This window comes from Pomacea canaliculata, linkage group LG4 (assembly GCF_003073045.1).
Source record: "Pomacea canaliculata isolate SZHN2017 linkage group LG4, ASM307304v1, whole genome shotgun sequence".
Classification (NCBI taxonomy): Eukaryota; Metazoa; Mollusca; class Gastropoda; order Architaenioglossa; family Ampullariidae; genus Pomacea; species Pomacea canaliculata.
In genome coordinates, this window is record NC_037593.1 from 18,913,782 (window position 1) to 18,939,071 (window position 25,290).

The 25,290-nt window shown below is 36.4% G+C and overlaps 4 protein-coding genes and 1 long non-coding RNA gene across 5 annotated transcripts; 2 read left to right on the forward strand and 3 right to left on the reverse strand.

The window, feature by feature from the left end:
• Positions 1 to 74: 74 nt before the first annotated feature.
• On the reverse strand, positions 75 to 6,009 carry LOC112562210 (cilia- and flagella-associated protein 73-like). The gene is made up of 8 exons (XM_025235305.1): positions 5,815 to 6,009; positions 4,988 to 5,207; positions 4,544 to 4,701; positions 4,068 to 4,150; positions 3,731 to 3,840; positions 3,118 to 3,288; positions 2,657 to 2,776; positions 75 to 2,309 (listed from the first exon to the last, which is right to left on the reverse strand). Exons 1-8 carry the CDS (start codon positions 5,892 to 5,894, stop codon positions 2,181 to 2,183), a joined length of 1,071 nt encoding a protein of 356 aa, XP_025091090.1. The 5' UTR covers positions 5,895 to 6,009; the 3' UTR covers positions 75 to 2,180.
• A 2,970-nt stretch (positions 6,010 to 8,979) lies between these two features.
• On the forward strand, positions 8,980 to 12,035 carry LOC112563083 (countin-1-like). The gene is made up of 7 exons (XM_025236802.1): positions 8,980 to 9,125; positions 9,518 to 9,695; positions 9,972 to 10,107; positions 10,514 to 10,626; positions 10,840 to 10,935; positions 11,148 to 11,294; positions 11,753 to 12,035. Exons 1-7 carry the CDS (start codon positions 9,120 to 9,122, stop codon positions 11,836 to 11,838), a joined length of 762 nt encoding a protein of 253 aa, XP_025092587.1. The 5' UTR covers positions 8,980 to 9,119; the 3' UTR covers positions 11,839 to 12,035.
• A 1,374-nt stretch (positions 12,036 to 13,409) lies between these two features.
• Positions 13,410 to 14,279, reverse strand: LOC112562194. Its single transcript, XR_003098805.1, has 2 exons — positions 14,141 to 14,279; positions 13,410 to 13,678 (listed from the first exon to the last, which is right to left on the reverse strand). It is a non-coding gene; the product is annotated as an uncharacterized LOC112562194 (long non-coding RNA).
• Positions 14,280 to 14,375: 96 nt separating this feature from the next.
• On the forward strand, positions 14,376 to 17,420 carry LOC112562193 (ribonuclease H2 subunit C-like). Its single transcript, XM_025235282.1, has 4 exons — positions 14,376 to 14,549; positions 15,099 to 15,167; positions 15,503 to 15,666; positions 17,048 to 17,420. The coding sequence occupies exons 1-4, from the start codon at positions 14,411 to 14,413 to the stop codon at positions 17,099 to 17,101; spliced, it is 426 nt and encodes a 141-aa protein (XP_025091067.1). The 5' UTR covers positions 14,376 to 14,410; the 3' UTR covers positions 17,102 to 17,420.
• On the reverse strand, positions 15,777 to 23,671 carry LOC112562191 (ataxin-3-like). The gene is made up of 7 exons (XM_025235279.1): positions 23,584 to 23,671; positions 22,588 to 22,752; positions 21,823 to 21,959; positions 21,370 to 21,524; positions 20,484 to 20,723; positions 18,724 to 18,936; positions 15,777 to 18,171 (listed from the first exon to the last, which is right to left on the reverse strand). Exons 1-7 carry the CDS (start codon positions 23,605 to 23,607, stop codon positions 18,107 to 18,109), a joined length of 999 nt encoding a protein of 332 aa, XP_025091064.1. The 5' UTR covers positions 23,608 to 23,671; the 3' UTR covers positions 15,777 to 18,106.
• Positions 23,672 to 25,290: the final 1,619 nt, after the last annotated feature.

A 25,290-nucleotide genomic window follows, 5' to 3' on the forward strand; every position in this document is an offset into this window, starting at 1 on the left:
AGAGTAACATTTTTTCCACTAAGAAAAATGCAGAACATTTCATTTCCACTCAACCATATTGCATCTTGAAACCATTTGTTTTTCATATATTTCATTGCTTGAAAATGAGTACAAACAAAACAGAAGCACATTTGAAAAACAAGGCATATATTAACTGATCCATTATTAATTGCATGTTGATACTTCATAGCAATTTGATATTTTGTCTTTTCCTAACAGAAGGGTCATACTTAGAAGGTTATTCTTGCAGTGTTTTATCATATGGATACATTATAATTTTATTCATAATTTTTAAAGAACCTTTATTGTCCAAAAATAAATGTTTTGTTGACTCTTTATGTGCTATTGCTTTGTTTATATAGTGTCTTAATCTGATAAACAATACTCTGAATAATTGTCTCTTTGTATTTGATTTCAAAGCGCTCAAAATTTACCTTTAAAATTTTTGGCAAGTATTAGAAAGCACTTTTATAAGTGAGTAATTTTTTTGGTTATTGCTCTTTTTTCGTGCAACATCCTGACCTCTCTTTGTTTTAGAATGATTACCATTGTGTTGACCAAGCCATAACAACATTTACAGCACCCACAGTATGCAGATATACATTCACAATTTTTGTTGCAATAACTTCACACCATAGAAAAATGCCCTCACCATTTCAAAAAATTTATTTACAACTGTCAAATACTATAGTTAGAATCTGGTAATTGTAAGGTGACCATCTGTCCCCATTTTCTGGGGACAATACCCTTTTTTGGACAACTTTCCCTACTCAGAAACATGTCTCCATTTTGTCCTCAGTCTCTTCTTGAAACGTATGTAGTCTATGCTACTCTATCCTATGTCCCCAGATTGAGCCAAAAAATTGTGGTCACTTTCGTAATTGTATACCTTCACACCACATCTGCCTGGATACCTTTTTTTTCAAATCAATTGCCTCTACATGCCACATCCATAGAATTCATACCAGCATGGATTTGTTCATTTATCCATATATTCATTTATAAATATTACCTGTTTTAACAAAAAGGCATTTAGATTTATGTTTTTCTAAATAAAAAATCAAGAAAGTGGAATTAGTCCACATAAAATGACCATCTCTGGAATCACACAGTATCCATGTCTTGGATTTTCCAACCTTTTCCATTTTTAGTTTCATGCTTTCAGTCCCACTTATAATTTCATGCACAAACCTGCAGGCATCGAGCATACTAAAACTAGTGCTGGAGTGGTTAATGGCAGTGCCAGTCTGTAAGCAGACTTCACCCTGATCACAACAGAATAAATTAATCTGATTAAACAGATGTCTAGCAAGAATGAGACTTTACTCCAATTCTGTTTGCTCTTCCTATAGCATGTACTTCTTCCTATTCACCCCCAGTGGAGCATAGGGCCGAAAGCTTGTACTTGTTTCACTCTAATGAGATTTTTTTTTGAGGCTTGTGACCTATACATATACACCCAAACCAATAGCAAATGGCATGATCCCATTAGATAAGTCACTAATCTTCAGTATAAAATATACAGCATCAATCCATAAATAAACTTCAAGCAATGAACCTGTAAAAAGTTTCTATGCAAAACAAATGCTGATATCCTTTTGGCAGATCAGACAACAGGTTTTATTATATTTGTTTTCATTCATGATGTGTAATTTATTATAATGTTAGTCTAGCTTAAATGAGTCAATGAAAAACATTTTTTTTTCTTTTACGAAGAACATGCTCTGGCAAGTACTGACAAAGAGTCGTACATTCAATTAATAGCAATTTAACTAACATCGAAATGGATAATATATATACACAGAGTATTATTATGCACTCTTATTATTAAACTATTACCTATGTTCATTAGGTATTCTATAATTTTTTAGCCAACAGATTAGGAACAGATTGGCTTTACATGCCAAGGATATCTGTTCTGACTAACACTATCCAAACATCAACTTTTATAATTCAAACTAGTGTGTACTTAGAATTTAGCAGCAAAATCATCTTTCTTCATAAAGATCAATTGGTATACTTTAGATGTACACCAAACGATGGGCTGGATACTGAAATTCATGCATAGATTCAGATCATCATTCAGATATTGTTAAAAATTAATTACATTTTACCCCCTCCAACACACACACACTTCCATATTTTTAAAATGCAGATTATCACTTCACAAGAAATACTATTTATATTTTGGGGGCAAGATCTTTGACAGCCTGCACTTTTCTCTGCCCTTTAGCAGAAGCTGTGATGCTGGCAGAATTAGTACTGTGCATTGCCATATGGGCCACATCCTTTCTATCGTTCAAATAGTCCTGCAAAATCAGTGAAAAACAAAACAAACACTTATTTCACCATGTCTTACATCCATTTGGAAAAAAATGATAAATAGATCAAATGATTAGTATTGTATGCACTTGTTGCTGAGGAGCATTATAGTCTAGTGTTATATATGTACATACAAATGCATTAATTTGCAAAGAAGAGAATCTATTGTAATGGAGATAATGTAGGAGGAAGAATCCATTATTTTTTAATGGGGATTATTTAACACGATTCTATTAAAAATTTGCAGACAAGTATTTGTAATATTTTAGGAATAATAATATTGGATGGTTTCTTTTATCACTGAAAATTAAACGTCTACGAAAAGGCAGCTTACTCTGATTGTGTATAGTTTTTGTACCCAAAAAACATGCTCGTCTTCTCTTGTAAGTCCAGCTTTCCTGCATTTCTCATAGATATTGTCAATGGCCATAAAAATCATTCCCAGTTCAGTCCGCTGAAATGACATGATTAAAGAGTTGTAAATCGTCTCAGGAACTTTACAGTAAAACTTTTTCAGGCAAATCAGGTGAAAGATAGAAGCAACTTTAAAAGTTAAGAAATCCATCTGGTAAGAAGTAGCCTGAGAGTGTGGCTTATTGTTGGGGTTTGCTTTGATATTACAGTGGCATAGACAGATGCTCAGCTTTGGAGGGACAAATTCCATACTGTTCGCATTCTTGTCTCCTGATCAGTATCTTTTTTGAGTGGGCCGCTGCCCCCATTGTTCCCCTGGTTCCTATGCCAGTGTATTAGGGGTTTCTTTCTTTTAAATATATATATATTTTTTTAACTTACCCTTTTTCTCATGAGGCCTTCAGTACTGGAGAACTTGGCTTCGGTTTTCTGGTTGGTCTCGGCAAATCGCTCTTGCTGTCCTTGGAGGCGTGCTAAGGCACTGCTGTCAGAGACCTTTTGTTTGGCATGCTCCTGCTTTAAGTTCTCCAAGACCTGCTTTAGGTCTTCTAGCTGATTGACAAATTCAGTTATTGATGTTACTTGTAATGCCTATTAAAGACAGTTGGGATCCAAGAATTTTCATAAAATGTTTTGTTCTTGATTCAGACATGAGGAAGGAAGTTCTTACAAACTAGTAGAGTTTCATCTTAATGGACCAAATCAAAAAAGTTTGTATTCTTCATCAAAAGTAATTTTCTGACAATCAGAGTTAGACTATTTAATGTAATGTGAAAGAACTATCATATCAAAATATGCTTAGGGTTCTATTCCTGGTACTCTGCCTTTTTTCTTGCAGTATATTTTTTATTGAAAGCTGACACAAAAGAAAAAGCACAGAATATGAGTGTAGAAGTATTGCAGAACTCTTTGAGCTGAGGTGTTGTTTCAGTAATTGTCCAAAAGATCATCCTATAGATTCTTGAACCTTTTTTCTCTTAATAAATTGTCTTACTTCATCTGCCATGTTGACAACATTTGTAATAAGATCCCCGTTTGACTCGCTCAGAGTCCGATGTCGCATCATCAGCCCCTTCACTTTGTCCTCAGATGATGGTAGATAATCTAAGGACAAAAACCCATTCCTCCAGCTCCTTTATCTGGCACATTTTAAGACATCAGAAAACAGAACATTGATACTGTTTGGGGGAAAAAAGGGATGATTATGTGAACATTGGTGCACGCATGCACACATACAATTTCACTGCCTGCTACAGGTTTATTTTAAAACCATATGCAAGATCATACTTTAACAAGCAATATTAAGCCAGGTTACTTATCAACATTCCCACCTTCTGGCATTGCATCAATAACTCTTATTAGATACTCTTCATACTTTTTATACTTCTGTAGCTTCTTTGACAGGTGTGCATGTCTGCAACAAATCATTTTCAACATTAGGAATATTACCCAGATAAAACAGCCATCTTACTAAAGCCAAACATAAGGAATGTGTGTTTGAATTTCACTTTTTCAAAGTTATTTGATAATAGTTTGAAATGCAGTCCACTGTCAGATATTTAGAATTTGCTGGTACCTGATTTTCTGAAGCCATATCTTACTTCCACATCTGCTGTACAGTATTCCACAGTGTGCAGAAATTCTGGCATTAAATAGTATTTATCTGGATTTCTAAAGTTAACACCAAAGATGTGTTTTTTGCATTGTTCTCACACTAAACTTTGTTTTCATTGTAAAGAAAGATGCACTTCTAGAAGTGTTTTTATAGAAGTATCTTTACAATGATAAGTCATTCTTAGTGCCATACCTGGCCTTGAGCGCCTCCAACTGTTCAAGTAATTGGTTGAACTCATTAGTTTTCTGCTCACTGAGCTTAACTTCCTGTTGATACTTCTGAATGGCACGCCTTCTTTTGGCCTCATTTTCTTGAATGAATTTCTCAAACTTGCTCACCCTGTCTTTCATCTGTCAATAAAAATAACCATTGAGATCAGTAAATAAGGAAAATAAACAACTGGAAGACTACTCTGGCATATAATGTTTTGTTTGCCTTTTAGACTTTAAAAATAAAAACAGAAGTTATATGGTTGAGTTAACTGCACTTTATCTTTGTTTTTCTGATGTTACTCAATATAAGGTCTCATGCCTTCATTATGGATTCTCTTCTCCCAGGTGTAGACTGTTTCTTAGATAGTCCACCATTTCATTCCAAAACACAAGCATGTACAAAAACTGTAAGCAGTATACTTACTCGCTGTTGTTTCTTTTGCACCTCAAGCTGTCTCTGGGAACAAGATTCCATTCGCTGATTGAATTCATGGCGCTTGGCTTCTAGTTCAGCATCAACCCTGTTCACTTCAGCTTCTTTTTTAAGGAGTAGTGTACGCTGAAGAGTGTTTAGACCTGTCTCGATAAGTTTGTCTCCTGACTCCTTGACGACAGGAAATGCCAGAGTGTCATCTTCATCTTCTCTGTACATACAGATGGATTGAGGACCAGAAAAAAATTACAATTTTTTATGGTAGCTTCAGCATAGTTCAGCAGTGTTACTTCTGGCTCACCATTAACACATTCCATCCCACTGTCTGCCTGTCTGGTTCATTGCAAATAATAATAATGATAATAATGATTCATGATGTTATCACTTACGTTACTCTTTTATTAATGGGTGTCCTGGTCCACTATGCAAATTCTCTCTACCCATCTAGGAAATTTACCACAAACAGAAATAACTATTTTAATAATTCTATTATGTAATTAGCAGCACGCACTCTGAATTACAAGTCAGGTGTTCACAAAATGTTGCACACTGCGTCTGCTTTATAAACTGATTTCTCCAACCCTCATCTCGACTTTCCTATCACCAGGGCACGCACACATACATGCTTGTACTCCCTCCTTCCCCAAAATCTTCAGATGCTATCTAATTTCATTATTTTTTTAATTATAAAACAGCGCAAAACGCATCTATCGACCACCCGTGATTGCATGGTAAAGAACAGTTTGCTCGCGACGCGTCTAATCGAGTCTCGTAAAAGTTTGATGCTAGGCGAGCTCGGATGGTTCGTCTCCACAAACCTGTCGTGCAGCTGAGTAACGAAGACATTACGTTTACCAGTGTTGAGATCGAGCTTGTATGACTGTCCCGTTGACGCCATATTAAGCTGCTGATTACCGCACAAAATCTTTAAGCTCTCAGCTGATTACAAGTGCTCTTAACTCAGCGTAGCCATTTCTTAACAACCGCACGAAGCTTACTAGCGCACCTAGGTGATTGTCACGTGACTTCCGTCACTCGACAAGTCCTCCAGCAGACGCTCTTTTCACTCGCATCGCCGGATGGAACAAACAATCTTATTTTATTCATCTGGCATGTGTTTTCATGTATTTGAAGGGGTCATTTTAATCGCGGACGTATAGAAATTCTTGCTTTAATATTACCCTTGCAGGCATTTGTGTTTACCCGTACTTTATTGGACAGAAAATAACATTACGTTTAGTTCTTGCATACGTGAGGACAGCATGTATGATCTGTGCCATCGGAATCAAACTGTATGTGCTTAATGTTGACAACATTATAGACGAACTCTTTTCACAGTAACCCTATACAAGCATAAACCAGTAGATGGCACGTGAAACCAAACACGCACCTTCCAAGTTGTGCTGAAGAACGACCGTTTTATCGCGTGATCTACACTACATGTATATATCATACAGTGTGTACCAATAATAAAGTGACTCAATGTTTGATCACATTTGCTAGGATCGTATGGTTGTTGCTTTGGGGGTTTTTTTTTTCTAAAAGGGAGCACGAGCATACACATATTAATACACACTTTCCCGCTTGCTTCATGTATGAAATATATCATTTCCTCTATGACGTTTGTGGCATGTGCATAATGTACAATCAATGGAGTTTGCCGGGTCAAGTTGGTTTTCAAGAGCCTGTTATCTTTGATTATCTGCGGATTTGCACAGGTGGGGCTAGGTCAACATGCATTGTTTCTTGACTCTTTCAAAACCATTAAACATTCAATGGAGTGAAGATAATTATAATCGAGTCTGAATTAAGTTCTCTCTCATTTAACAGCGTTGAACAATCTTCAAATAAAATCAAATCGAACTTTAATTTATTCTTTGTCCGAGGAAATCCAAGACAGAAAATTTTGTTTTGCTCACAATCACTATAATAATAACAATTATAATAAATAATAGGCGGCTTGTACAACGCCTTATCCTCCCCTTTGCACCAGCTCAATGCGCTTCACAGCTAACAGATGGTTTGACGTAAAAATAATGTGACATCAGAAAAAAATGACGGTACTCCAGGCCAAAGGTCAGCGTCTACACGCAGCACAAACACAATCCCCAGGCCAAATATCAAATATGTCAGATAAGCCGGAATACACTCCACAGCACATTCAACAAACGGCACCAGTGCCACTGGAACGACGAATTACGAGATCCATCACACAATATTCGCTGATCAACAAAGGTCAGGCGGATATGAAGGTCGCTAAAATACGCCGATCGTCAGGTCTGCATGTCGAAAAGGAACTATATAGCCACCGAAAAGGAGAAGGGGCTCCACATTCCACACGCACGGTGGCAGGCCCGTCAAAAACATACATAATCACAATAAGTCCAACACAAGGAAGACAAGACAAAAATACAACAGAGCTCTGTCCCCTCCAGCCAGTTAGGTGAATGGACATCCCTCTAACACAGGGATGCCCAACCTACGGCCCGCGGGCCATATCCGGCCCGCGACGCGGTGCCATCCGGCCCGCGAAACTTCTGTCCACAGTGCAGGAAATCGGCATGTTAGTAATAAAAAAAACAAAAAAAACAAAAACGAAACAAAACGAAAAAAAGGGAAGAAGTATTTATCCCTACGTCCGAAATGGATATGGCCCGCGACACGGCGTCCGAAATGGATATGGCCCGCAGTCCGAAAAAGGTTGGGCATCACTGCTCTAACACATAATTATATATAATATGTATATATATATACAACATAATGGGCAGACATACATACTTATACACGACATTACACACACACACCTTCTCACATATACACATGAACCTCCTAAGAAGAATGCCAGGTAATATGGTAGACCTACGAGTCCTTGTGCCTTTTATTTAAGGTGATTAACTGCTGGCACGGAGGACCTTTGTTAGGCAGTTTTTTGCGCACGTGGCACATTGTAGCGCCTGCATGAGAGCAACAGCTGAAAGTTGGCATGGAGAGGTTGTTTGGTCTGAAATGATGTTATATGTCATCTTTCTGACTGCATGAAGGTACAAGTCAGGAAGTGGCAGCTGTGATGCACAAATAATTTTATTTCTCTGGTGGATCATCCGACTCTGGTCGGCCTTGCCTTGTCTTTGACGAGAAGGGGACCATCCTAGGCGGCGATGTCAAATGTGAGAATGCTCTCAACAAGCGTACTGTTGACAGATTCCAGCACCCCAGAGCAGACGTTGAAGCTGTGGAGTTTCGTCAGAAGGTGCAGTCTTTATCTCAAGCGATAGCGAAAAAGCGTACGTGTCAATCATTAGTAATCGGTTGTTGAAACAAAAGCTGGTGACCTGCTTGTTTCATGACCCAATGGTTTCAACGATAAACTTTTGTCATCTAAGCTACGAGAATGCGAGCTGAAACAAGGTTTTCACTCCTCGAATATTAGGTCCGAATCAAATTGTAAAACTTCTATTTGTAGCTTTCTTAGTTGCCAAGCCAAGGAGCAAAAGTATACTTTAATGCTTCGCATCTGAAACTTTGAGCTACAGCTAATGAGATTTACCCGTAGATATATATATATACCGTCTCTCCTCTTAATAACACTGGAGTTGGTTAGAAGTACAGGATACGGCTAAAAGAAATCGCCAGTATACTGATCAATTGGTTGATTTACGTATTTAGAAAATAGACAAATGTCTGCATACTTTGTATGGACGGAGAAAGGTTTCTGTTTAACTGGTGACTGCTTGTAATCTATATCTATAACAAGAAATGCACAGAAAATTCTGTATAAAATTGTTGGAGAGGAACATTTAGTGCTCCAGTCAATAACATTTGTTGTGGAAGAATTTCCAACTGTCCTATGACCCTAATCAGGAGCGAAAATTTCATTCTCGTCTGTATTACCTGAAAAATACATAAAAAGTAAATAAAACTAAATCCAAATGTGTATATATATATCATTGTATATTTTTATTCTTTGTGCTCCTTTTTAAAAGATAAGACAGTGCGAAACTAGCAGGCGGCAGGCTTCCTAAAGCGCATTATCTGTAAGATTTATTTAGCCTCAACCACCAGTAATTTGTCACATACGCGTGGCGCGTTTACTCCACGTGAAGCCGTTCTTTCATCTACGATTATGAAGGTAAGAAACAACAGCCCATATTTATGTAGTTTACTTAATTTTGTTCGTCCAGTTTTCCCACGACCTAGATGCCGCACGCATATAGGGTTTATAATAGCCTCGATCAACTATATGTGCCACTTATTAAATTGTTTGCAAATCATGTCATACATAAACTTTACAACGTCGGTTCAATTGGCACGAAGCTGAGACTGGTGTCAGACTAATAACAGTTACTATTTCTGCAATGTTCATGCACATACACTCAAAAATGCTTTCAGTCCGTTAACTACAGTTAAAGTCGCTGTTGTATATATAATAAACCCCATCAAAATCAATGGAGTAGACTTTTTCACAAAAACATCGTAACATTTGTCAGATTAAGGCTCAAAAACACTTTTGTTTTGACTCAGCGGCTGGCAGTGTTGGTGGTTGCGCTGTTGTCAGTGCACGCAGCAGTTCCGAGGAAAAACTTTATCTCGCGCTCCTTTCCTGACCAGGCTGAAGTCAACCATCTCGGGCTTGACCTCTGTCCCACATGCGTTGACTTCACCGACCAGACCATTGATATCATTCTTAACATAATTCTCAGTAAAGCAATGATTTCTCCAAAGACAAATATTAAAATAAATTATTGACGTAGAATGACTTTTAACTGTTCTTATTAAACAGGGAACAAAATAATTTTTGTGTACAAGTTAACTTTATTTAATTCTTCAGCATTGTTCTTTTTAAAATATCAGACATTTCAAAAAAGCCTTGCATATTACAAATTATCATTTGCTTCGCATGACGTTGACAAAAAAATAAAAAAATAAAAAAATCAGAGTGCTATAATTTCATGAGACTATTAATGGTCCTGCACAGATGCTGGCGTGGTGGGTACATGTGCGGATTTGTGTCAGCTGGTGGAGCAGAAGACAGGCAGTGAAGTAATCGGTGCTGTCTGCGACATCCTGTGTGATGTGGCGGGCATCGAAGAATTTGTCAACCTCATCCAGAAGTAAATACATCTGCTTCATATTAACTTAATTCGATCTAATATATAAATCTTAAATATTTACGAACTTAATATAGCGCGTCTAGAAATTTAGATCTAGGTCATTCACTAAATATTTTGTAGTCATATGACTTGATTTAGAAAATTCATGTCTGACTTTATTTTTATATATATATTTGCCAGTTTCTAATTGCAACAGTATTTAGTTGTTGATTCCATGGTCAGCCATAGCAAATAAACATCAATGCTTCTTTTTATTGACACTAAAATATGTTGCAAATTTATGGTTACTTGTAGTAGAGAAAGTCTTGCAAATGTGTTAATACAAAACAATAATGCATGTACGGGGCAAAAATCTCAGTACAATTACAAATAATTTATGTCTGAGTTCTACATTCTTGTTCAAAAGGGCTGATCTAGATCCAATCTACTTCTGTGAACTGATCCGTCAATGTCCGATCTTTGACCAAGGTGATGCAAAGATCAAGGATCTTTCAGTTTCACCTCAAGTTGGACCTCAAGGTATGTAGGTATCGTGCAAGAAAGCTTTCATTAATTGATGAAATTTCTAGAATCTCATCAGTTTATCAGACATACCTTTGCATAGTTGTATCTAACACTTAAGAATCAGAATTTGGCAATATTGTGGCAAAATGCTCTGCTCAAAGCAGAAAAATATCATACTGGTGTGCAAAACTGTTTTAAAGCACTGTTTTTTTTTTCCTGTCCTCAAAGGCCACAAGACTATCACCTTTACTATCGACTCTCAGAATGGGACAGGCACAGGAGAGCTTATCCTTTTCATTGAAACTGTTGATGGAATCCCTGTTGGTAAAGAAACATTATTGAATTACCATTCTGAGAAAGAAAGGACTTCAACACGGCCCCTTCTGTATTCATTAAAGCTATGTCAAAAAAAAGATTGTCAACTAATTTGATCAGTTAATTATACTTCTATTTTTTCTTTAATGTTACAAAAAGCTGCATTACTATCTTCCACTTTTTTTTGGTATCTTTTTTTAATTATAACTTACATTTTACAGAAACAGGTCTACTGTTGGAAGCACAAAAGCCAAGCGCCTTTCCATCCCCCCAGAGTTTTGCCTTGAAGGCAAAGCCAGACCCAAATTGTGATCCAACTCAAGATTTTTGTGAAATGTGGTTGCCTGGAAATTATACACTGATTGTCGGTGAGTTTTTATTTCATATTCATAGTTAATCAAATAATGCAGAAGTTAAGGAACATGTCAATGTCAAAAAGAATTTCAAAGTCTAGGTTTAATTGTTGATTTGCATGAAGAGTGCTCTCTCAGTAAGTCTAAGCAGTAAAAAGAGCATTCGTCACCATTTAATATGGTATGGAAATATGCATGCTTTGGCTTTTTTAAAATGTGAAAATCTGTTCAGCCTTAATACCCTTACATTAGGAACAACTTCAAGGACAGTTTCTTCTGGGATGATAAAGTGGCATTTTTAAAAAAAATTAAGCAAGTTATCAAAATTTAATTAGTAAACAATTAAACAACTTTTATTTGAAACAACACCCAAAGCATACCTCATACAAAGAGAAATCTAAGGAATGATAAAAAAGTTTGTCATATTCTCTGCAGCTTATCTGGTATTGTATTCCCCACTAACCTTGTTTCAGATGTGTGCAATGGAGAGTGTGGCAGTAAACACCCTCATAGCCAAGTGTATGATCGTAAAACGGCCAACTTCACAATCACTGAATAATACACCAGATCACTGAACTCTTCCAATGCATTTGGAAGCACTGGACAGCACATGACCTTCACATGCTGCATTTAATAATAATTAAAGATAATTTTAATGACTGATGTCTGTTGTCTGCTTAGTGAAAATAAAAAGCATTCGATGTTGAATTCTTGTTTTACAAATCATGTATAACATTAAAATACAGTTCTGAAGCATATAACCACTCATTTTAAGATCCATTTAAGATAATGTGATAATACAGTTTTTCACTTATCTTGAGTGGAGGTTCTGAGTGTTGCATAGATGTTGGTGGAGGCTTTGTCATAGTACTTAATTTAACCTGCTGCTCAGGTACTAATGACAATGACAATTCTTTACTTACGAGGGGTAACAGGGCAAGAAATTAACTACGTCCAGCCCTTTACTTTCATCTCCCTTTCCACTGTTCTTCTCCATGTTTCCTTTGGGCAGCCTCGTTTTCTTCGGCCGCCTGGAGTCCACCGTAAGGCGACTCTGGAGAGGTCTGCTCTCTGTTGGTGTAGCACATGTCCAATCCATCGCCAACGCCTTTACTGAACCTGCGTGGTGATGGGCTCTGTTTCAGTTCTTTGGTGGAGTTCTTCGTTGGTGAAGGTATTTGGCCAAAAGATGTTAGGTATGCGCCTGATGCATCTGTTTTGGAAGACCTCAACCTTGTTACTGATCATTTCAGTCATCTTCAATGATTCTGATCTGTAAAGGAGGGTGCTGATCACATTTGACTTGAAGATTCTCAGCTTGATTATCTGACTGATGTTTTTTGCCTTCCATGTGCTTCTGAGTGAGGCGAAGGCCATCCCCGGTGTTTGAGATTTTGGACCTAAGATAGGTGAAACTGTCAACTTCCTCAATCTCTTCTCCATTTAGTTTGATGCTGTCTTGGACTCTGGCATTCACTTTCATACTTTTCGTTTCCTTTGCGCTGACCTTCAAGCCAAGCTGTTTCTGAGAAAGCATTTGTTTTTTCCTGCATGTCTTGGTGGTGGTGTGACAGCAGGGCAATGTCATCAGCAAAGTCCAAGTCTTCTAGCATTGTTGTTGCTGTCATAGTCGTGGTCCATCTGATCATTGGGGGGTAGTCTGGTAGTGCAAAAGTTAGTGCATGTCACCAATACAGAAAGGGTTGGCCTTCCTTGATTCAGCTCTTGTCTTGGGCATGCTGTTTTTCCTCTGCATGTGGCATCTGTTTACAGGCCTTGCTGTGATATAGCCTTAGTAGTTAGCACAGTGTAAAACACCAATTACTCAACCCCACACACTTATTATTATTGGTTTTAATTTTGCAAGTGATTTCTTAGAGAGATCTGAAGTATTGTTGTCTCCAATTTTAACTAATTATTCAGGAAGTTAACAAATTAAGTGGGCAGGTGAAGTATTAGTGATTAGTGCAATGAAGATGTGCACATACTAACTGGGACCAGTTTAGTGTGCATGTAAATTATGGCCACCTTCAGACTGGCTTGTGGTTGATTGTTGGGACTACCAAAAAAGAAAATAAAAAGCCAACCAAGCTCTGTTCCTTAATGAAATAAACTGAAAGCACACAAAAATATTATTTTAAAATTCATTAGGAGGCTCAGGGTTTTTTTTTTTTTTTTGTGCATCTTATGAAAAGTCCTCTCTTACAAATGTACACACATAATCCATGTTTACTAGGACAACATCAGAATCTATATAAAACGCCAGCAGACAGCTGCACTAACAGGTTCTTCCTGTCTTTAGTGGTCATTGCCATTCACCACCTCCACTTTACTAAGTCCTTGAATTTTGATATGTTTTGTGTTCTCCTTGATCCCGATGATCTCCAGATATCTCTGATCTGCAAATAATAAATATACTTAAAATTTACCATACAACATATTTATATACATATGGGTAGTAGGTCTCTGACAGAAATGAAAATTATACAAATGTTATTCAATATTTATGAACTGATTTTTAGAAACTACCATTGACTACAATCTACAGAACTGTTGATAATTTGAATGTTAAGTCTGAGACTCAACTAGCACCAGATGATTTGTTGTTCTGTAATTGTTTGTTACATTTTATTGATAATGCAGCAGGAATACGTTAAACAACACGAGAAGCATTTCAAATTTTAAGCAAAGGTCAACATAACATCAATATCTTCGATGAATCGTTGAGAATCACTGTGAATGTTATTATTATTTAGACAACTGGTCATAATCAATCACGATAGATTTATAGTAGAATTGCTAATGCCGCAGACTACAATGTTGGTAATATATATAGCAGTGCATAGACACCGATTACTAACTTGCACTTTTCGAGTCCCAGTTTTCATCACTTTTGCTCTTTTTTACATTCAGTGCATTCCACGCCACAACTCCCAATAGATTCCAGGCGACCACAAAATAAATCCATCTGCCGTATTTCCTGAGTATACCGCTCTTAGCGGGATCGCCGTATCTGTACTTTTTCATTTTATGGAGCTCGTCGGCCACCACGACAGACAGGAAGCTCTGCAATGACCCCGAAAGGGTCAAGTTCGTAAAGCGATGGGTCAAGGGTGTTCGGAGGCGGGAAGATGGCTGTGTGTATCGATGCTGCATCGTTCAGGAATACTGGGGAAACAACATGCCATCATCTGCCGTGCACAATTAACGCAAATGGCAAGGCAAATGTAGCAGACTTCTTTGAAACAGCAATAAGAATTGAAAATGAAGGTGAGCGCATGTTAGCAAAGCAACAAATGGTGCTTTGATTGAACCCATGATGTACCGATACGGTACAGATACGTCATCCTCATCTTCTATATGTAATGAAGTTTTAATTAGGATTTTTTTTTTAAAAAAAAGACCAGCACGCCTAGATTTTCTTTAACTTTTGATGTCAAGGAAGACTACAATCAAAGTTAGAGCTTCAATAATATGTGAATGAGGCATTCTATCGATCATAATTCAATACTTCTGGAGTTCCAGAAGACCTTGTCTCAAACAGTTAATTATTGTATCTTCATGCTGTTGTAAACGTTTCGAGTCCACGTTGGTGGTGAGCACTATGTTATTATTATTTTTGTGATGTGGTAATGAAGTCTTGACCAAGATATTCAAGGCCTGTATCTCTTAGAACTGTTTGCTCAAATTTGAGTTAACGGTCTCATTTAAACAAATACATTGACCTGAATATTTTTTGGCACTTACCTAAGCCATTAACTACCAGGAAAATAGTGTCAGCAACATTTCAGTATTTATTGTATTACTGGTGATGTGCAGGTTTGACATCGTCATTCAGGGGTCGGCCACTACATGGCCAAGAAGTGACATTGCCAGAGGGCTTCATAGGTAACTGAAGAGTATATTTCATATCACTTTTGGGGTTATGCTAAATGATTAGCAATATTTAACAAAAGCTAGATTTTCATAGCTGTTAATAATAGTAAAATAACTGTATTTTGGATTGCTGCGCAGAAGAGATTAGATCTAGCTAAAATTGATCTTTTGAATCTGATTTGCAAAAATACAAGCCATTCACACTTTTCTGATTGAAGTATGCATTTTTTCGTCATTTTGTAAGCATGTGAAACTAAAGAAAGCTAAAGAAAAATGCAGCAACCTTTAATTGGGTGCTTATTGTTCAATAATGTTGTTTGATGAAGCCCTATATCCACATGCTTCAGGCGTTGTTCTGAAGGAGAAAGGGGAAGCAGTAATTGAAGAAGAAGTCCGTCAGCTGCATGTGCAGCATCGGTTTTTGAAGTTCACAGCCTGGAATCTTGATAAAATTCCAAATGCAGATGACAGATTAAATAAGGCTTTGAGATGGATCAGCATTGCAAGGGCAGTGAGTATTTTTGTGCATGATCATATCCATAGAAGGTATAAAATCCCTACACATTCATCAAGTCATTTTTGCCTTTTATACAGAGTGAAAAGAAAACCCACAGATATCAGTTATAGAAAGCAGATTTAATTGTTGAATTATTGACTTGCTATACTGCTGACCTCAATTCTTTATATAAATCAATCACTTGCTTTGTTCACAACTCTTCATGCCATATCTTTGTTATTTTAGTCCTATGTACTGTTACAGAGTTCGCAACTACTATAAAACCTCCACTCAGAATGTAATCCATGTTCCTATACATCTACTATTTAAACTTATTGTGCATGATGTAATCTTATTCAGCAATCTGTGCTGATATTGATGACATGTAGATTTCAGTTTATGGTTACTTTAAGTAGGGGAAAGTTTTATGGGCCTTTCCAGCTCTTTTGTCTTTTATTCTCTCTTCATTCAGTCTCTCTTACACTCACTATCTTTGTTTTGAGTGGTGACAAAAAAAAAAAAAACCCACTCTAGCAGGGACAGTGACCATCAAATGAACTGCAGAGCTTGTTCATTCTTCTGCAATCTTGCTTTCTTGTACTATCCAGTTTCTTGCCATTTATCAGTAATCAATGTGTTGAGATATAGGTTTATCACAAAAATAATCCTTAAAAGACACTGCACAAGCATTTAGTAATACTTTTGTATTCTTAATTGTTGTCTTGTAAGCTGTATTGGAGGAAATGCAATTTTAGTATTAAATCTTAATAGTATTTCTAATTACTAACAGCAAAAAGCAGCAGTTGCTGAATGCAATGAATGTACCTAAATACAGCTGTATTGATTGTAATGCTCATGAACCAAACCCCTCCCCACACCTAAACACCCTCCTTCATTTATCACCAGCTTTGTCTTTTGCTAGAACTCTGAATGGTTGTGAGATATTGAAATAAACACTATAAATTCACAGACAAAACAGCTGCTTTGTTAAGTAAGAATGCGTAATTTTCATCAGTTATAATTTGCACATAACAGCATTTTTGGAGGAATTAAGGATAGCAAATTCTGTCAACTGAAAGATTTTTACCTGCAGGTTTTGAAATAACCAAGTTTTATTATGTGAGAAATACTATCTTACAACACAACAAGTTTTCAATAATGAAAGTCAGCTAGTATATTCCCAGTTTTGTTATCCATTTGCAGTGTCATAGCAGTTTTGAGAGTCACTTTTATATTGTTTTCAATATAGCAAAAGGCTTTATACATCTTTTGAGGACCATTATAAACTCACCAAAATTTTCATTGAAATCTGAATTATTAAACATTAGAAAAATGTTGTGTAACATATGAGACCCCAGTGAATACGCTTTCAGATAAAAACCTTATTTTTTGGCAGCTTCACAGACCAGTAGACCTGGAGAGCAGTCAGCAAAGTGTTTCAGGAAAATGACATTATCAAGAGGAACTGTGATGATTTATTTCTCTTCTTTGGAGGGAGCAGTATCAGTTGTTTTTCTCAGATAAGAAAGCTCATATTATTAAGATTATGGACTCTAACCTGAGCCTGTCTTATTTCTTTCAGGCATCTATAACTCTTTAAACTTAGCTGTGCAATATCATTGCATTTCGAAGTTGTGTTCATTCAGACCCAGATTACTATGCATTTTGCTGAACAGTCTATTTGAGTTTATATTTGTGCCAATGTTAAAAAAAAGGTTTCATATGATGGTTTAAATTTTGCCCATAATGATTAAAATCTTTTCAAGATACTTTGTTCTTGTTTGTAAAAATTGTGTCAAATCCCGTTCATGGTTTATATGCATAAAATATCAGTGCCTTGGCTAGCTGCACAGAGCATCACTAGCAGATTGATCTACTTTCTGTCTTCCATCTGGCAAACTTTTATTGAGTTGCAGTCTACACTCTTTGATGTGCATGCTTGTATATAAAATAGTTAACATCCTTTACAGAATAATAACTAGGATAAATCTACTATGCTTTAACATGTTTAAGAAATTTGCAATCATTTGGTAAATTTTCGTTAAGAAGACAATCATTCTTTGACTCACTATTAACAACCCAAAATAAGTAAGAAAACTTTTTTATCAGACTCACAATGTTGGTCTGCTGCTGAATTGGCACCTAGTCTTCCTAGATCAACATGTGTAGATTGTTATGTACATTCATTGTAATCTGTCATTTGGAAGTGTTTGGAAAGATAAATTGCTACTATTATATCCTGCTAATCAAACTGCATCTCATTATTAATAAAGGCATTACACCTGTAATAAATTACAGATCCACGAGAATTAATGAGTTAAGCACAATCCACTAAAAAAGCATATAAAAGCTATAATTTACAGTTAACATATCTACATCAAAGACTATGATTTTCTATGAAATTAAAAAAAAACATCTGAACAAAGCAGTCCAACTGAAATCTGGAATGATGGTACTAAGGCTGCTCCATAGACATCTTGAGAGCTTGCTTCAGCATTTCATCATCACTACCCTCATCTCCTGCAATAAAAAAAAAAAATTCTACCATTTCCTCAATCTACTTTGCTGTATGACTTTTAAAATCCATTTTGTTTGAAAGTTGTGTATGTTTCCAAACATTACATATTTCAAAAGATCTTGTAGGGTTAGGGTGCAGTTTTTTTGTTTGATAAAGATACAGTTCTTCAAACGTCACCATGCAGATAACAAAGGTCAAACCTGTGATCTCACATTCGTTCACAGATATGCCTAATTAAGATATGGCTGCAGCACCAATGAGATAAATGTAAAGAAATCCTGACATTTTATATTTTTACCTGTGCATGCAAAAACAATAGAAGATCAGACAGCAAGCAAGAACTTGTATAAACTGTCAATAAATCTGTTAAAGAATTTTGCCTACATTGATATTGTAACATACCTGTCATGTTCCATCTATCATAACTTGTTGAATTAAAATTGATCATCAAAGGTTTACAAATATGACAAGTCAAAAAAGGTTTCCCAAAAAGTATTCCTCATTGATGAATGGACTGCAATTCAATTTAATAAAATCCTTTTGAGGGATATTACCAGTTCCTTTAAGGCCATCATCCAGAACAGAGTCCTTTTTTGTGACAGTACTGGATTCTGCCTGAGAAGATGAACTACTGCTTTGCTTTTCTAGAAATGCTAGACGTTTTTGTCGGAGTTCTTCTGTTGGACAAGTCTTTTGAGAACTGGAATGTGCAGCGGGTGGAGACATTTCTTCAAACAAGCCTTGCTTTAAAGACTCATCAATATAGCCTGCAAAGTAAAATTCATTCAACATGTTCAATAGCTTTTGGGCAGATTTATTAATAAAATTGAAACATGGACACACTAATCTTAAGAAGAAAAAAAATGAATATTAAGGCACTTGAACCCTGACACCTACACATGAAGAAACAAGACTGGAAAAGCTATTTCTACATCAGTACTTTATACTTAATAGGTCAGAACCACATACAAAAGAATTAAAATTATTTTAAAATTTAGTTGTCTGACATTATTTGCCCTGTAAATTATAAACATGGATTACACGGAAAAGTAAATAATAAAAAAAAAGCAACTAAATTGTCTCTTAGCCTAGTGTTTATAGTATTCACAATGTCAGTGACATTGCATGTGGAGGTAAAGCTTTTGCCTTCTGTGATAAATAAGGTACAAAATTCTACTGGGTACCTTACACCAGCAACCTTTTGCTCTAAAACCCATAATGGCAGGTTGGGCTTAAATGATAGATAATGATGCTCAGAATTGTTTCCGCTGAAAATTTCAGTTTGCCATTTGCTTACTTGCAATTTACCTAAACACAGCTGAATGCTGGTTCTCAAAGGCTGCAGCTTTCACAAAAGAAAACAAACTGACCCTAATGAGTGATGTAGGTGATACATTTCACAAGAAAGGCATTTTTTGTTGCCCCAGACTTCTCCACTTTGCTCAGCTCTTCCTCGCTGTACTCAGGTTCAAAATTAATTGTACGACATTACCCCCAAATCCATTATCCATGACATTTTGACTTAACATTGACGCTTGGTATGTCACCTCCTCGTCAAAGGCAAGGCTGGCCAGAGTTATCCACCAAGCAAATAAAATTACTAGTACACCACAGCTACCACTTTTTGACTTGTATCTTCATGCAGTCAGAAAGATGGCACATAACATCATTTCAGACCAAACACCCTCTCCATCCCAAATTTCAGCTGTTGCCCTCGGGCAGGCACCAAAAAGTGCCACGTGTGCGAAAAACTGCCTACCAGAGGTCCTTTGTGCCAGCAGCTATCACCATCCTATCACATGTATGTGAGAGAAAGTGTAGGTGTGCATGTGTGTTGAATGTCTTGCATGGGTATGCCTGGCAATTATATTGTGTTATGCTCATACTATGTTTGCTATGCTCATATTATGTTTGTATATTTGGTGGGCTTGTGAGCAAAAGAAAAATTTCTGTCTTGGACTTCTTTGGACATACAATAAAGTTTAATTTGATGATACCAGAGTTTTGATGATTGCAGTTTGAAAACTGAAAGTGAATGGGTTGAGTGATGTCAATTGACAACCAAACATGGTAGCCTCCTTACCCCTGAGCTGTATTATAGCTGTGATTGAAAGTGATCATTTTGCTGTTTTTGAAATTCTGAGAGAAATGTTTCAGAATATTAGCATCTGTCATTTATGCCCAACTTGACATTTCCCTTTCCTTTAACTGCTAGGCTACATAACCTCTTCACATAATCAGCATTCACTGATTCAGGAAATTGGTAAAGTGGTAAGCCTTCATGGTTATGCAAAAGAAGAACAGTTTGACCTACCAGTCATGCTGTCATTAAGTGCCTTTTGCAAGGCCATGTCATCCTGCTCCACAAGTTGTCGACTTTCTTCAAGAGCTTTTTGCAGATATTGATCATCATCATCTTCTCCCTGCGTCACTTTGTCTTGTCCCTCTGATGTAAGTAGTGAGGGTTTGATGGGCTGAACAGCTGGCATTATTCGCAAAAGCTGGTCAGCTTCTGTGTCTGCTAATGTGCCCACTACAACAAACAGTGAATACCCTGCAACAGAACCAAATGACCATAGCTAAATAGAAAAGGACAAATTTTGATTTATTGCAGTGTCACTGCAGAGTTTTCTGACGAGATAAAAAAAATGTTAAAACCGTGTTGTTGGCTATTAATATAGTTTACTCAAAATATTAATGTAATTGAAGACCATTGAACCAATTAAGAGACATCTTTCTTGATAGTCATACCGTATTAACTGTGTACTATATAATATAATGTGGCCTCCTTTAAAACAAATTTAATGTGAAGATGCTCTAGATCTGTAATTAATTTCTACAGAGTAGCTTTTAACTCAAAAAGATTAATTTAGCGAATTCCTTTCAACTCATGATGAGATGCTAAACAGATTACAAGTCATAGTCATGGAAAATGTGAAAGTTGATAGAGAACATCCATGCCTTAAAATATCACACGTTTGAGAATGTTGACCATTTAAAGTGTACTATTTTGCAAGTAAGTTATTTCCTCAGAATTTTACACTGTACTGCACTCTGGTTTTCTTTTCTGTTGTTGCTTAAAAAAAAGTTGCACTTAAGGTTTGGCCTTTAAGAAATGGTTCATGCTATATTACTCAGCCAATTTTTATCCAGTGTAAAATGTGTAAACAAAATGTTCAAACATGAAACATCAAAAGCACCTTCTTGCTGCAGCTGTGTTAGGAACAAGGATAAATAAGTATTGGAGATAAGCTCAGGTCCCGTAAGAAGGCTGTTAAGATTGAACCACTGATTTCCAAGTTTTCGAACACAAAACCAGTGTTGCCTGAAATTGCATATGTAGGCTTGCTGACTCCTGAAAGAAAATAATCTGGATAAATGTTTGCTGATTAAACTATCAAGAACCAAAAAAGTGGACTGTAAACAATAGAAACTAAGGCATGAAATTCATCCACTAATGTAAGCATGAACCAGGGTGACTGACAAATTCAGTTCCTCTCCATACAAAGCCATTCCTGGTTAGCACAGCTTTCTGGCCTCTGACAATGATGCAATAACTACTTGGCTATCCATTTTGTTTATACAGAATCAGGTACATTTCGCTAGCATATACAAATGTAGAAATGTGCTAAATAACCATATAGAATGCATACGTAGGATCTGCTTGAGCTGCCTGTGCGAAGGGGTTCTGTGACCTAAAGGGAATCAGTTCAAGCCCCCACACTCGTACTGCTTCTTGCAGCACTTGGATGGAGAAAAAACCACTGTCATCATAGTTATTTGATGGCTGCTGTACATAAGAAAATTAACAATTGTGAACATTATATAACAAAACAATGTACTGCCTTTTCAGTCTCTCTAGTATGAAACTATTGTCATACATTTTTAAATGTTTATAATGACTAAACTGATCTGTACATAAAAATTGCATATCTTAACGATGAGGATCATTGCAAATATTTTTGTTAGTTTTCTCTGCAACAAGTGCTTTACTAATGAGCAAGATTTTACGGCTGAACATCAAGCATGTACAAAAATTAAAGCAGCAAATTTTCTGTCATTGAAAATGTATATTATTTTCATGCATTTAGGTATACAGTGCTAATGCTTTTTGGTAAAGTATGTGCATTTCCAGAATATTTACTGAAATCAAGAACATATAATAAACATCTATAAACAATTTAGTTCCAGTCTCTGAAGGGAACTGCTAACTAATTTTTGTTTATCATCTTGGGAACAGTACAAATTAACAGATAATCCAACACAGTTATATTTAATGGCAATGATTGTGGCTAAAGTTGCTGAAAAGGCTTAGAATTTAAGTCTATCTAAAAAGAATAAGAGTGGACGTAAAACTTGGAAAATGCCACGTAAATGCTACTTAAATTTTGTTTGTTTTTTGGCAGTATTAATTCTACCTCCAGGAAATTTTGATATTCATGAGAGTGAATTCCTCCTTCCATCATGTGTTGCCTCTCCCTCTCATCTAGCTGCTGTGCAATGTGTGCTAAATCTACAGCTGTAAAATAATGGTTTTGGAGGAGTGCATTCAAGCAGTGTTGAGCACAAAGCGATCCCTCTTGCTGCAACATAAGATTTTATTGAAAATTAGCATTAAGTTTCTACTTTTAAAATCAATAATAAAATGTGAAAAAACAGAAGTGGGGTAGGTCACTGTTTAGGTGCAGAGATAGCCAAATGGATTACTGTATGACTTGACCTTTTTCCAACTTGCCCCCTGTGAGATGACTTGGCCACAGCATCTTGCTGACATGTATGGAATTAGCCTCACCACTGAAGCGATTCTAACAACTACAATAACAACATCTTTAGTTGACTTTAAGATTTAATATTTGTGATAATATTCTTAGCTTTTTCTGTTTTTATTTTAGCTTTTATCTTGTTTACATCCAACTTCAGTTCATTAAGTAGCCATGTATCGGTCGCAAATCCAAGTTAACTGCTTTTTCTGCTATTTAAAATAAATTCAACCCAACTTATAGCTATCCGAATCGTCGTCCCTGATTACGGGCTAATTTGTTGAGGAGATGACTAACTTGTTTATAGATTGAGGTATTCTAACAAGGGATGAGTTTTCCAAGGGTTAGGTTCTGGCCAAGTCATCCGGTCCCCGCCAGGCGACGATGAAGGTTGGGTAGAGGAACAGATTGAAAAAAATCATTATTTTACAATTTCTATGTTATAATAAATCATCTGTATAACTGCAGAGAGCATCAAATGGTAAATTCATTATTTACTAACAAACAGTACAAAAGTAGTAAGAAATTAAGAAGTGTTGTAACGTCAGATTTAATTAATATTTTATATCAGTACTGTTCATCACTCTGATCATCTCCAATTTAAATAAACATATAAATAATTGGGAATAAAATATACATAAACATTTCACTTGCCTTTTCGTGGAAAATTGCTTCCATGTCTGTGTAGGGGATGCTACTCTACGTTTGAATAAGATAACCGTTTGTTTACACTGTCCCCGAGGCTCGTTTGACGCAGTTAGAGCCCCTGTTCATTCTTCGTGCGGGCGCGGACGTATATAGGGATATTAGTTCGTGGTGCCGGGATATTTGCAACTTTTGTGCCGTGGAAAGATGAGCGAAACTGGCTTAAAAAAAATAATAATCACAGAGGAGACTACTGCTGTGTATGTCCGAACATTGGTGGCATGATTGTAGATGGAAAAATTTATTTCCATCAATTAATGTCCAGCAGCAGACTGCGGCAAACGTGTGGAAGGCGCGGATAAGATTGGTTTTAGAGATGCTAATTATTTACGCACAAAATAGTTTCCTTTGTTCTGCACATTTTGTGTGAGTTTGTGGCCCAAAAACCATTTTGGTTTTACTGTTTGCTGTCAAACATTTGAAGACCGTGGTAGTTTGTTTATAATTCGTTTGGCGACAAAAGCTTTGTTAACGTTAACAGATGTTCTCAGATTTCCATCACTAGTATTTGGTATGAAGTGAACCACTTATTATTTTCATCTTCATTATCACCTATTACTGTTTATTAAGTAGGAATGTGTTTATTTGTTTGCAGGTCAGTGAAGCTAATGCAAGCCCTTTTTAATATGGGCAAGGCTTTCAAAATGTGGCACCATTGTCAGCATTCAATAACAATTTAGTATCTGCTGAGGTACCTTTTTCAGTTTGATTTCCGATAACTTTTCATGGTGCTTTATTTATTTATTTTTTTGGTCAAATTGTAAATTATTGGTAAAGTTGTGCTTATGACTAGCATAACATGAGTTTAGCATCTCTTGCATGACATAATGTGCTGGAGTAGAAATAGAATTTGTACTTCCAGAACACTGAAACAGATCAGTTGTAAAATGTTAAATGCAGTGCTTAATTGTGTGTTCAAGGTCCACAAAACTGATAAAGGCATTTCAGCAGTATACTCATGAGGCTATGTAGCATGTCAACAAGTGAAGATGTAGGTCATTAGCCTGCAACCACTAATGCTACAGCCATCTCAACAACAGGCAACAGCGGTGTTGCACTAGTCCCTGAGCCTGTTATTAGCAACCCAAAGGCTGTTAACACTGGAATTAATTGCTATATAAATCAATATGTTGACAGGGGCTTATCCTGTAATTTACATGTTGCACCCATTATGTGCAGTGTTGCAATACAGACATACCAGGCATCACATTTAAGGATACACAAGATGATTCTTATACAGGGATCCGAAACAGCTATTTCCACATCTTCCCAACACTGAAAGTCAAATCGTCCTAGGCCCAAAAGATGACACTGATGACAGAAGTTATTAACATCAAATATTACTAAATGAGCCATGCATTTTTTTGAACATTATTTATATGCAAGCTTAACTGTCTATTTTATAGTGCCATTCCAAATATTTTAACTGTCATTTTACTAAATAAACACGGCTGCTTGGCAATACACATGCAGTGAACATGGCGCATAAATGCAATTTTATCATTAAACAATTGGTTAATTACAGATTTTGTCGCCATTTTATTTAGAATTTATTTTTTTCACTTTTGGCATAATGCAGTTGAGATATGATCGAGGTATATAAATCGACATTATTATTCTATGCAGAGAATTATTCTTTGGATGGCTTGCTTTGAA

What these genes read in the sequence shown, in the direction of transcription:
- LOC112562210 (XM_025235305.1), bottom strand. Translation starts at nt 5,894, where the DNA reads ATGGCGTCAACGGGACAGTCATACAAGCTCGATCTCAACACTGGTAAA. An exon ending in TATTGATGCAATGCCAGAAG is followed by an intron (nt 3,841 to 4,067) that starts GTGGGAATGTTG and finishes TTTTGTCCTTAG; the next exon opens with ATTATCTACCATCATCTGAG. An exon ending in AAAAACTATACACAATCAGA is followed by an intron (nt 2,310 to 2,656) that starts GTAAGCTGCCTT and finishes CTGATTTTGCAG; the next exon opens with GACTATTTGAACGATAGAAA.
- LOC112563083 (XM_025236802.1), top strand. An exon ending in TGTTGATGGAATCCCTGTTG is followed by an intron (nt 10,936 to 11,147) that starts GTAAAGAAACAT and finishes TACATTTTACAG; the next exon opens with AAACAGGTCTACTGTTGGAA. An exon ending in AAATTATACACTGATTGTCG is followed by an intron (nt 11,295 to 11,752) that starts GTGAGTTTTTAT and finishes ACCTTGTTTCAG; the next exon opens with ATGTGTGCAATGGAGAGTGT.
- LOC112562193 (XM_025235282.1), top strand. Translation starts at nt 14,411, where the DNA reads ATGGCTGTGTGTATCGATGCTGCATCGTTCAGGAATACTGGGGAAACA. An exon ending in ATTGCCAGAGGGCTTCATAG is followed by an intron (nt 15,168 to 15,502) that starts GTAACTGAAGAG and finishes CACATGCTTCAG; the next exon opens with GCGTTGTTCTGAAGGAGAAA. An exon ending in GGATCAGCATTGCAAGGGCA is followed by an intron (nt 15,667 to 17,047) that starts GTGAGTATTTTT and finishes ATTTTTTGGCAG; the next exon opens with CTTCACAGACCAGTAGACCT.
- LOC112562191 (XM_025235279.1), bottom strand. Translation starts at nt 23,607, where the DNA reads ATGGAAGCAATTTTCCACGAAAAG. An exon ending in AAGCAATTTTCCACGAAAAG is followed by an intron (nt 22,753 to 23,583) that starts GCAAGTGAAATG and finishes CTTATGTTGCAG; the next exon opens with CAAGAGGGATCGCTTTGTGC. An exon ending in GCAGCTCAAGCAGATCCTAC is followed by an intron (nt 21,525 to 21,822) that starts GTATGCATTCTA and finishes ATTTTCTTTCAG; the next exon opens with GAGTCAGCAAGCCTACATAT.